Consider the following 10,719-nt stretch of genomic DNA (forward strand, 5'->3'; position numbering starts at 1 on the left):
GTCTGTTTACATAGCATGTGTCTTAGTCTGTTTTCTGTTGGTATGACTGAACACCACAGACTGGGTAACTGGTAAAGAATAAAGGTTTATTCAGCTCATAGTTCTGGAGGTGAGACATCTAGAGCCTGCATCTAATGAGGCTCTTTCTGCTGGTTGGGACAGCAGAATCCTAAGGCAGTGCAGTGTAATCATTCTGAATGCATCATCTAATCACTTCCCAAGGTCCCGTTTCCGACCAGAATTAGATTAGGTTTCCGTCTTCTAATCCCTCACCTGGAGATTAAATCTCAACACAAGTTTTGTGATAGCAGCAGGTTTATTCTGTTACACTGGGGAGCTAACTCTTTGGTCTCCCAGCTTTCTGCTGGAATTTCTTATCAAATTATTCATGTTGGGAATTTTTTTTCTTCTTAGCAAGCCTTTGGTGCATTTCACAACTGACAACATTTTAGGTTTGATGAAATATTTATAAAATCAATATGATCTGCTTCACCATTACAAACAGACTCACAACTTTTATTTTGCCATGATACAGCACAATTTTCCATCAGCTCAGTTTTTCAAACAATCTATTCTCTCCCACTTGAAGGGTTCTTTTCTAGGAGTACAATGAGACTCGGAGCTTGCTTTTGGGCCCTCTGCCAGGTCGAGCCCAAGGGGCCCTACGGGGCCGCCACACAGTGTCATGCTGAACAGATTCTAGTGCAGTTTCTGAAATGCTTTCTACACCGCTACCTTGTCTTTCTCCCGGGACCAGACTATTGCACAGACCAAAGTGGAGCCCCACATTCCCATTTCCAAGTTACACCCCGAGAAGCTCAGCCAGGTGCTGCTTTTGGTTTCTAGGGTCTTCCAGCCTCAAACACACACTGGGCCCAAAGTGGCCTGCAGGACTGACTCAGCCCCCTGGTCCGAGTCCTCCTCTTGCTTGGGCTGGTGCTGCATTCTTTTCTGACAGTGGAATTCAGTCAAGGGCAGCTCAGCCCATCAGAGAGGCTAGGAGAACACTGACCCTCAAAGGGGGGGCTCCTTGAAGACTGACTCTCCTGGAAGATATCATCGCTCCCCTTCCAGCAAAGCCATGCGAGGAGCAGGTGTCTGGTGAGTAAAAGTCCACCCCAAGGCTCTATGTCCCCCCACTCTAGCTGGGATATACTAGCCACCCCCCTTGCTAAAAACGGCTATCCTAGAATCCTATGGCACTATTGCTTTCTGGTCTGCTGCCCTTCAAAGGATAGCACACAGCCTCCACCTAGGGAGAGCTGAGGAGGAGAAGCTGTCCTTGAGGGTAATAGGTGAGCTCTTGATTTGCTAAGTGGAGTCTGTCTATATGCTAAGGGAGAAGTGCTAGAACATTAGGACAATGAGTAGGACTATTTACTTATCGAGACAGTCTCACTATGTAGCCCGTGATGGCCTGGAATTCATGATCCTCCTGCCTCAGCCTCCCAGAGTGGTAGGATTATAGGCATGCAGCACCACACTAGCAGGGTGGGACTATTTATAAGCAATACTGAGAGACTAAGAGCAGAGGAAAGACCCAGCACTGCTGCAGACATGGTCTTCCAGGCACGTGGACTGAGCTATATCTTGATTTGGATGTAAACGTCTTCACTCTCCATAAAAACATCAGTAAGGTTCACCTTACTCTCCAGAATTGTCCCTGCAGGGTTTGTGGTATTGAGATGAACTGAACTGGCCCCCAGGGGGCACAAGATACAAGCCGGCCCCTCTGTGCAAGGCAGATCAGAGGAGAGGCTGGCACAAAGTCACGCGGGAGCCAGAGCCCCTCTCCTTAAGCCCGGCCCCGAACAACCCACGCAGCGCAGCGGTGACCCTCTCAGGACAGGTACTCCCGCACGGTGAGCTCCTTGAGCGAGAAGCCCCGGTGGCTGGGCCATCGGAGCTGGCTCTCCTCCAGCCTCCCCTGCAGAGACGCGAAGTCCTTGCCCAGCGAGTAGGCCAGGCGCACCATGGCCTCCAGCAGCGGGACGTAGTAGCGGTGGCTCTCGCGGGCCTGCAGGCAGCGCAAGGCCCTCTCTCCCGCTGCGAAGGCCTCGGCGGGCCGCTCCAGGTCGCGGTGGCACACAAGCATGGCGCAGAGCGCGGGGACCAGCCCGGCAGGGCAGTGCCGGGTGAGCCGCTCCAGCAGCGGTACCACCCGCAGCAGTGTGTCCAGGGCGCGCGCGTACTGCCCGGCGCGCAGGCAGCCGAAGGCCTCGCGCAGCTCGGGCCGCGTGAGGAAGTCGATGAGCTCGCGGGAGCGGCGCACGGCGCGGATGGCGTACAGCAGCTGCAGATACTCCCTGAGCGCCAGCCTGCGCTCGCCGATCATCTCCTCCGTGAAGTTGCCTGTCAGGCGCTTCCCGGGGAAGACCACATCCTCGATCTCCTCCCCGTATGTCTTCAGCAGGCTTTTCTGCAGCTTCTCAAAGTCCGAGTAGCGCCGTTCTAGGACAGCTTTGTTGCTGTCGAAGCTGCCTGTCTGGATGACCACGATCTGGTACATCTGCGGCCAGAGAGAGACCCTTACACTGCAGCTTCGGTGACATTTCCCATGAAGCTGCACCCCTCGCTCGCAGTTCTGGTCCCGTCTCCCGTCTTCTTTCGAGACTGGACCTAGGGCCTTCACACTGAGCTACATATCTAGCATTAATTTATTTATTTTTAAGACAGGAGTTCACTAAATTGCTAAGCTACCCAGTCAGGGCTAGAACTTGTGATCCTCCTGCCTCAGCCTCTCAGAGTGGTGGGATTACAGGCGTGCGCCACGATGCCCACTTTGCAGTCTGTTTTAAATTTTTTTATTTTTTTCCAGTACCGGGAATTGAACTTACGACCTTGCACTTGCCAGGCAGGCGCTGTGCGGCTGAGCTAAATCCCCAGCCCCTGCAATCTGTTTTAATTGTCGTCGCACCCGCTGGCCTATAAAGGTGACTCACGACAAGTGTCAACCCCGGAAAAACAAACTCAGCCGCGTGAGACATCCGGGAGGCAAAAGCTAGACATCCCGGGCGGAGTAAGTCCGCGCCGGGGCCTTCTTGCCTTTAGCTCCCTGGAACTGGGCCTCTGTGTTCTGGAACGGGAAGCTGGGACTAGTGCTGTGCTCTCCCGACAGGGAACATGCTCCAGGTACAGTGTAGCATCGTATTAGCAAAGATCTACATACCACGAATATGATTCTGTTTCATTTCTCTTAAGGGCAGAGACTCTGGAGCCTGATGCCAGCCCCACCAAGATCTAGCTGTGTGGCCTTAGATGAGAATTTAACGTCTCTGAGCCTTAGTTTTCTCGTGCGTAAATCAAGGATAGGGAAAGTCCTTGTTTCCTTCACTGGGTAGGGATTAAGTGGCTCATACACTAAACCAGGTGGTGGAACTGTTGTTCTCCCTTCCTTCCTTCCTTCCTTCCTTCCTTCCTTCCTTCCTTCCTTCCTTTCTTATCAGCATTGGGGATTGAATCCAGGGCTTTTAACTTTTATTTTGAGACAAGATCTTGGTAAGTTGTTAAACTGCCCAGGCTGGGCTCAGACTTGTGACCCTCCTGCCTCAGCCTCCCAGAGTGCTGGGATTACAGGCGTGTGCCACCATCCCCTGGCTACTATCGATCTTTCATTTAAATATATTTAATGTTTTTGGAAAGTGAGCCAGTTTAAACATAAAATTAAGTACGTGAGCAAGGATATGATGAAATTGGTGGAAAAGTGACGCAGGTGACTAATGCCCCATAACGGGATTAAACTGGCCTGCTGACTTCCTAGAATCTGGAACTGTGACTAACATGTTTCTGTTTGTCATAGGGCTTCCACAGGGCTGCACACGAAGCCTGGCTCTTCAGCCGTGTCCCCTGGGAGAATGCTGACAGTTAGAGGCTGGGAAAGCGGAGGTCCCCCGGACTCGCCCAGGGCTGGGAGGAGCTAGAGAGAGGGGTTCCCTCACTTCCCCTCTCAGCTCACCACAAACTTGGAGATCCTTTTCTGCTCGATGCGGGCCGAGGCGATCTCAAAGAGCAGCTTGACGGGCTTCCAGTGGCCCTTCTCGCTCCGCCAGTGCTCCTGCAGCTCCCGCGTGGTCATGTTGGAGTTGGAGCTCAGCCCGCTGGGGCCGTCTGAAAGGACAGCAGCCTTAGGGACTTGCACGAGGGGGGGGGGGGATCAGGGCATGTGAGAGGCCAGGGCTTGAGGAGCTGGCCCGGTCATCAGCTGGCTCATCAGAATGCGAGAAGAGCGCTAGTTACCCCGCTTGCCACCCCAGCCCTGCCTGGCCGAATCCCCCACTGCTGAGTCCGAATCCTTGCCATGTTCTGGGTTGTGAAACTTGGCTCTGTTAATTATATCGTTTACTTCCGGCCTCCAGACTGGCTGTTGTGAAACTCCTGGTTCCTGACAAGCAGGGACCCGGCTTATCTACTTCCGTGCACCCTGTAACACAGGCTCTGTGCTGCTGCAGAGCTAGAGATGTGCTCTGGTCTCAGCCTGGCTAGCCTCTCTGGGCTTCTCCCACAGGCCCTGCTTTTTCTCATGCATGCTGCTCCTCTGCCTCAAATCCCGCCCTCCCATTCTCCACCACAGTATTTCTTTTCTTCTTCTCTTTCTTTCTTTCTTTTCTTTTCTTTTTTCTTTTTCTTTTTCTTTTTTTTTTGTTTTTTTTTTTTGTCTTTTTGAGACAAGATCTCTCTGTGCAGTTCACGCTGGCCTTGAGCTCACTTTGCAGCCCAGGTTGGCCTCGAACTCACAACCATCCTCCTGCCTCAGCCTCCCGAGTGCTGGAATTACAGGCGTGCACCACCATACCCAGCTGACACAGTGTTTCTTAAATCTCCCTTGAGCCCTGTGCCCCTGAGAATTCCGAGGAAGCTTAGACTCTTCCCTAATTTTTATCATAATTGTGCATTTATTGAGCCTCAAAAGCCTGTGTCTACCCAGCCCATTTGTCACTCCACTCGCCCCTCGGCGTTTGATCAGGAGCCTCCCACCTTGCTCTTTCAGCCTTTGTTTTGCATTTCTAACTTCTCACTGATGTTTCTGAACAGAGCTTAGGGCCGGTGCAGTTTGATTTGCTCCAGTTTCCTTGTGGGGGACGCTGCAGTTGGCCAGCGGGTCCCTCCTGAGTGATGGTAAAAGGAGGTGGTGCTGTAGTAGGTGTTGTCCGTTCTGGGCCAGCTCCCCTCCGCACTCACCCTTCAGGATGGTACTGCTGGCTTTCTAAGAGAAGGAACTAGGACTCTGGCCCTGAGAGCTTCCGGGGCACAGCTGCACGCTTAGAGTCCTCCCTCTGCTGATGCAGATGGGACTGATAGATAATAACCTCTCTCGATGTGACAGCTCTGAGACATGCTCCACACACCTTCCAGAGGACCCTCCCAGGGACCGAGCCCTGGTTACCTACCCGTCGTCTAATCACCGATCCCCTATAGAAGCCTGGTACCCTTTTCCTGTGGTGTCCCTGTTCCCTGCCTGCCTCCTGCAGTCAGCTCCCAGCCCAGGGCCTGTTTTGGGATGACCCAGTTAAGAGAGCCGTCCCACTGGCTTGGTGCAGCCACTGAAGTGAGCCCCGTTCATATTCCACATGTCTTTGAATCTCTGTTCCCTCCCAGAGCCCCAAGCCTCAAGCCCACCTAGGTGTCCTTCCAGTCCTGGACGTGGGAGTTCGGGGCCTGTGGCCGGTGCTTCCTGCTTGGTCCTCACTGTGCACTGGGTCGTGGGTCCCGTCCAGCCAGGGCTCCCAGGGTGCTCAGCATTGGCCATGGTCCTAGGCTGTGGGGAGCACAGGGAAGAGCGATGAGTGCCAATGGTGTGGGGCCCTGGGGTCCCTATAGGAGCCCTGGTGTGCTCCCTGCTGATGGGCGGGGGGTGACAGTGGACTCTGCTGGGCCCAACCTGGGTCTGTCCCTCAGCTGGGCAGATGGTGCCGAGGTGGCACAGACCCTTCAAGGTGATGCAGAGCCTCGTCATAGTGCCAGTGCTATCGAGCTGCTGTGGGTGTTAAATGAGGTCATTTCGATGAAGGTAATCGCTTTGGAGAACACTTGGGAGAAAGATGCTGACTTGGCCAGATAAATATCCCAGTATTCGATTTTATCTTACTGTGCGCCTGTCTGTCTGTCTGTCTGTCTGTCTATCTTATCTATTTTTAAACAAACACTTACCAACAACTTATTGTTCCTACTTCATATTACCTACTTCTGCACACCCCCTGTCTAATTTGATACTCACAAAATTCCACCATTCCCCACAAATAACAAATGAGGAGACTGAGATCTTGCCCAGGAGCATGTGGCTGACCCGGGAGCCCAAAGCAGAATTTGTCTCAAGTGCTTGTGATGTGCTCACCATGTACTCCAAGCTCAGCATGCTCCCTCACTGAATCTGACCACCACCTGCGGTAGGGACTGCTTTGATCTCCACTTTGTGATAAAGGGACTGAGAGCTGGAGTTCCCCAAGAGCAAGGCCTGGTATGTGTTGCCAGGACACAAACCCAGGCAGACATGATGCTGAGTCCTCTCTTCCATGGGGGCAAGTCAGGAGGGTGGGCTGCAGGGATCCAGGGACACTGGCAGGTAGACAAGATGACCTAGTGGCCGGCTCATTTCTCAACCTCTCCCTAGAAAATAGGCACAACAGCAGAACCTGCCTTCTGAGGCTGGTGTGCAGGTTAAGTCAGCAGCCCCTGCAAGGCATCAGCTCAGCCCCACACACCAGGCACTGTGAGGTGTCCCTGTTAAGATCTGATGCTTTAACAAGTATCTGTGAAATAAGTGACTCTAGACTGAGGTGCAAGCTGGAATAGAATTACAGGTATCTTCGGGTCAGAAGAAGGGATAACGGAAAGATCCACTCGAGCAAGTAGCTGGGTTCTGTGTGGGAGCAGAGATTCAGAATAAGGAGGCCCAGGGCAGTGCCTCCCGCTGCCTACCAGGACCCAGGAGAGCTGTGTGCAGGACCCATGTGAACGCGGCCACTTGAACTCTGGACTCTTAGTTTCCAGTCCCCAGGCTGAACCTCTGGCTGACTGTACTTGAGGGAAGTGAGGTCACTGCTGCTGCAATGTCCCCTCCTATGTCCCTGCCTAAGACAAGAGCCTTTTCCATTGTACTGGAGGGGGCAGTTAGCAGGGCCCACAGCTCATGCCTCAGTGGCCAGAGGAATCCCTAGAATTCTCCAGGTGGCCTCTGGACAGTTGTCTAGTGGGTGTCCTCTGGGACCTCCCATTCAGCCCTCCTGTTATAGATGGGTAGACTGAGGCAGAGGGTGGGGGCCTGACTGGCCCAGGGCTGCACACACTTTAGCATGTGTAGCTTGCACACCTTATATGTCTCTCAAGGGTTAAGAGTCATGGCCTTCCATCCGACTCGCTGTGTTAAGCAAGGTCTATTTCCTCATGGGCAGGGTGCGGCCACAAGCCCCTGTCGGTGAGATGATAGATGGGTAAGGATAGATACCCTATTTTTGGCTAAGCAAGGTAGCAGGTGGCCCACGTGTTCTTTTAGCTCATGGACTCTTGGTGGCTGGGATTTTGTGGGGGCCCTGTTTCCTGTGGGCACTCCTCTGCACCCACCTCAGTCCACTCATCTGTAACGAGGGTGACAGTGAGTGACTTTCGCAGCCACTGTCCCAGCCCTTCCAGCTCTGCTTCCCTGATCTGGCAGCTGGTGCCAGGTCAGAAGCAGGGCACTGCTTTCCCAGAGATGCTTTAAGTCCCCAGACATGACACCTTGGCAGGATGTTCCAGTAAAGACCTGCAAAAGCTCATCGTGAAACCAGGGCTTAGAATAAAAAACAAATTCAGAGGCCAGTACCAGCTCCATTATGTTTTCTCTGAGGGGATTGGCTGGGAGCTGCACATTTAAAGAGGAGTAGAAGGGAAAGAATCATGCATTGCTGCATCCATGGGAGCGTGAGCAGCTTCCTGTCCACCCCTGGGCTTCAGTTTCCCCATCTGTGAAATGGGGCAGCTGGCCGGTTACTCTAAATGTTCTTGGGAGACAGCCACGTGGGGATTCTGTGGCTCATTCCTTTCCCACTCTGTGGCCTTGGCAGCCAGTGTTGCTAGGCAACAACAAAACACGGCAAATAGTGCTGTTAGCTTGGGGGCCTCACTTGGCCCAGAGGACAACAGGCTTCCCAGTCCTCTGGACCCTGCAGCTCCTCCTGCAAGATGGTCGTCCTCTTTCTCCTTGTCTCCCAGGTTCCCTGACCCTCGCTTCCCCCTTTGAGAGCTTCTGCCTGTCTAGTCCTCTTTCTCATGGGCACAAGGCCCCCTGCAGAGCCCATGCCATCCTTCTGAGAGGCTGCAGAGGACTTCTCGTCTGAGCAGAGCCTCTAATGGGTCGAAACACTGCCCCCCTCAGCCTGCTGGGGAGACAGAGGGCTTGGGGCATTGATGCACAGCTGGGCCAGGGTAGATAGATATAGGATACCTGGATGCTCACCTGAGCAGCCTCAAGGGCAGGGGCTCCTCAGTGTGCCTGTGCAACAGAATCTCCCTTTGGGGTAGGGTGGACTTCTGGGTTTTTGCCCCAAATCAGATTTCCCTGCACCTAAGGCCCAGAGTCCCAGGCAGCAGGTCTAGGGTGGGCCCTGGAATCTGCATTTTGTACAGGTCCCCCTGGGGTCCCTGCTAGGTTGATGCAGGGTCACTAGTCCCACTTTTGACAAATTCAGTCCTAGTGACTTATTCCCCAGGACCAAGACAGGTTATACAAGCGTCCAGCTTTGCAGAAGGAACTGAGGTGACAAGGGTGGGGGTGTGGGGGTTCCCTGCCTGCTGTGCCCCAGTGTGCAAGGGCGCCTACACAGAGGCTGACATCCACCCTCCTCTGTCCCACCGGGCCCCTAACAGGTGCAGAGAGAGGGTCACCGGAGATGGGGATGGAGGCCACAGTGGGCAGAGGCCAGCTGATTGTGGGATCTAACACTGACCTGAGGTCTTCGGTCCCTGCGTGTGCTGGGGGTCCAGGAAACGGTCACATGTCCCCTTTGTCTCTCTGTTCGAAGCTCCGGCAAGTGGTAGAGTGGCTGCCGCTTTGCTAAGTTCCCGTTTGAAAACAGGAAATGGGCTATGTGACCTGCTCCTGATCACTCAGCCCATTGGCTGCTGAAAGATGGTGTAGAAGCACCCGCGTCTTCTTCAGCAGCCAACAGGGCGGAGTGGGCGGTGCACGGCTGGCCCTCCCCGCTCAGGAGGGGGTCAAATTTGGCCCCAGCAGCCTTGCTGCCCTTTGGCGACCTGGACCATCCTGGTGTTCAGATAGTTGCTGCCAGAGCTCTCTCTTTCAGTCCTTTTCTGTCACTGTGACATAAGACCGCAGACTCAGCACATGATAAAGAAAAGAAGTTTAGTTCGCTCACAGTTCTGGAGGCTAGGAAGTCCAGGGACACTGTGGCTGTCTTCAGGGAAGAACCTTCTTCTCCTGGTAGCAAGTGGAAGGGCAGAGAAAGGGGGGCAGGAGGGGACCTAGTGCCTTGGCATCTAACCCACCCCATGGTAATGGCATCAATCCACTTACGAAGCCTCCATCTACCCTCATGACCCAACCATTTGGCCCCAACATGATGAGATTTGGGACCAAACATTCAACAATGCATTTGGGGGACACATCCATACATACGACAACATGTGTTATTGTGTCCTGAAAGCTAGGCACAATGGGGGCCATATGTCTCATCAACAGAAATGAAGCTGAGGCTTGGAGCACGGAGCTGATGGGACACAGAGCCAGTGTCTGGCCTGGAAGGCTGTGGGATGACCTCAGAGTTCGGTCTGTGCAGCGCTGTACCAGCACTGTGACAGAAAGTACCAGGAAAGCCAAGTGTCTAGGCAGTGATGTGACTCACGGCCACTAGTATTTGTGGCCTGAAGGGCAAGAGGCTGGGGCAGGACAAAAAACAGGACCCTGATGCCGCCTCCCAGAAATCCACCGCGTGTCTTCCCAACAGAGGTGGTGACAGCCCCGATTCTAATGGGGGTTACTTCCTTGCTTTATAAATCTCCTACCTATGAATAGATCCTAAACACTTGAGTTTCATTTTACTTATTGTTGAGTTCTATATAAATTAAGCCATACAGGGGCTGGGGATTTAGTTCAGTGGCACAGCGCCTACCTGGCAAGTGCGACATCGTGAGTTCGATTCCCAGTACTGAAAAAAAAAAAAAACAAAAAAGGGGAAAAAAAAAAAAAGTAAATTAAGCCATACATACTGTTTATATTTTTGGTGTTCTTGGTTCTTTCATTCAACATTTATGTGTGTAAGACTCACTGATTGGGTGTGGAGGTTTTAAATATGGAGTTATGTTGCTACATTATTTGAATACATTGTTATTATTTATCCTTTTTTGTTGTTTTTTGGTCTATTGATTCACATTTATGTTGTTTCTAGCATGGCCATGACGATCAATGCTGCTGGTTATACTACAGATTTATCCAAGTCCATGGGATGTGGCAGGGTACTGAGAAATTGAACCCAGATCCTTCACACTGAACTACATCCCCAGCCCTTTTTATTTTTTATTTTGAGACAGGATCTCACTAGGTCAGTAAGTTGCTCGAACTGGGCTCTAACTTGTGATCCTCATGTCTCAGCCTCCTAGAGTGCTGTGATTATAGAGGTGTGCTACCACACCCTGCTCTACATGATTTTCCCAGGTAAAATTACAGGGTCTCCAAGTTTGAATGGTTTCAACTGTGCTAGATTAAGCCATGCCATTTTTCCAGCACAC

The 10,719-nt window shown here is 52.6% G+C and overlaps 1 protein-coding gene across 1 annotated transcript; it reads right to left on the reverse strand.

Annotated features, from left to right (window-relative positions):
• Positions 1–297: 297 nt before the first annotated feature.
• Snx20 (sorting nexin 20) lies at positions 298–9,047 on the reverse strand. Its single transcript, XM_005388271.2, has 4 exons — positions 8,922–9,047; positions 5,617–5,755; positions 3,956–4,107; positions 298–2,509 (listed from the first exon to the last, which is right to left on the reverse strand). The coding sequence occupies exons 2-4, from the start codon at positions 5,744–5,746 to the stop codon at positions 1,841–1,843; spliced, it is 951 nt and encodes a 316-aa protein (XP_005388328.1). The 5' UTR covers positions 5,747–5,755; positions 8,922–9,047; the 3' UTR covers positions 298–1,840.
• Between the last annotated feature and the right edge of the window lie 1,672 nt (positions 9,048–10,719).

Source organism: Chinchilla lanigera, unplaced genomic scaffold (assembly GCF_000276665.1).
Source record: "Chinchilla lanigera isolate Chin_1 unplaced genomic scaffold, ChiLan1.0 scaffold00032, whole genome shotgun sequence".
NCBI classification, from domain to species: domain Eukaryota; kingdom Metazoa; phylum Chordata; class Mammalia; order Rodentia; family Chinchillidae; genus Chinchilla; species Chinchilla lanigera.

What these genes read in the sequence shown, in the direction of transcription:
- Snx20 (XM_005388271.2), bottom strand. Translation starts at nt 5,746, where the DNA reads ATGGCCAATGCTGAGCACCCTGGGAGCCCTGGCTGGACGGGACCCACG. An exon ending in AGGACTGGAAGGACACCTAG is followed by an intron (nt 4,108 to 5,616) that starts GTGGGCTTGAGG and finishes CTGTCCTTTCAG; the next exon opens with ACGGCCCCAGCGGGCTGAGC. An exon ending in AAAGGATCTCCAAGTTTGTG is followed by an intron (nt 2,510 to 3,955) that starts GTGAGCTGAGAG and finishes CTCTGGCCGCAG; the next exon opens with ATGTACCAGATCGTGGTCAT.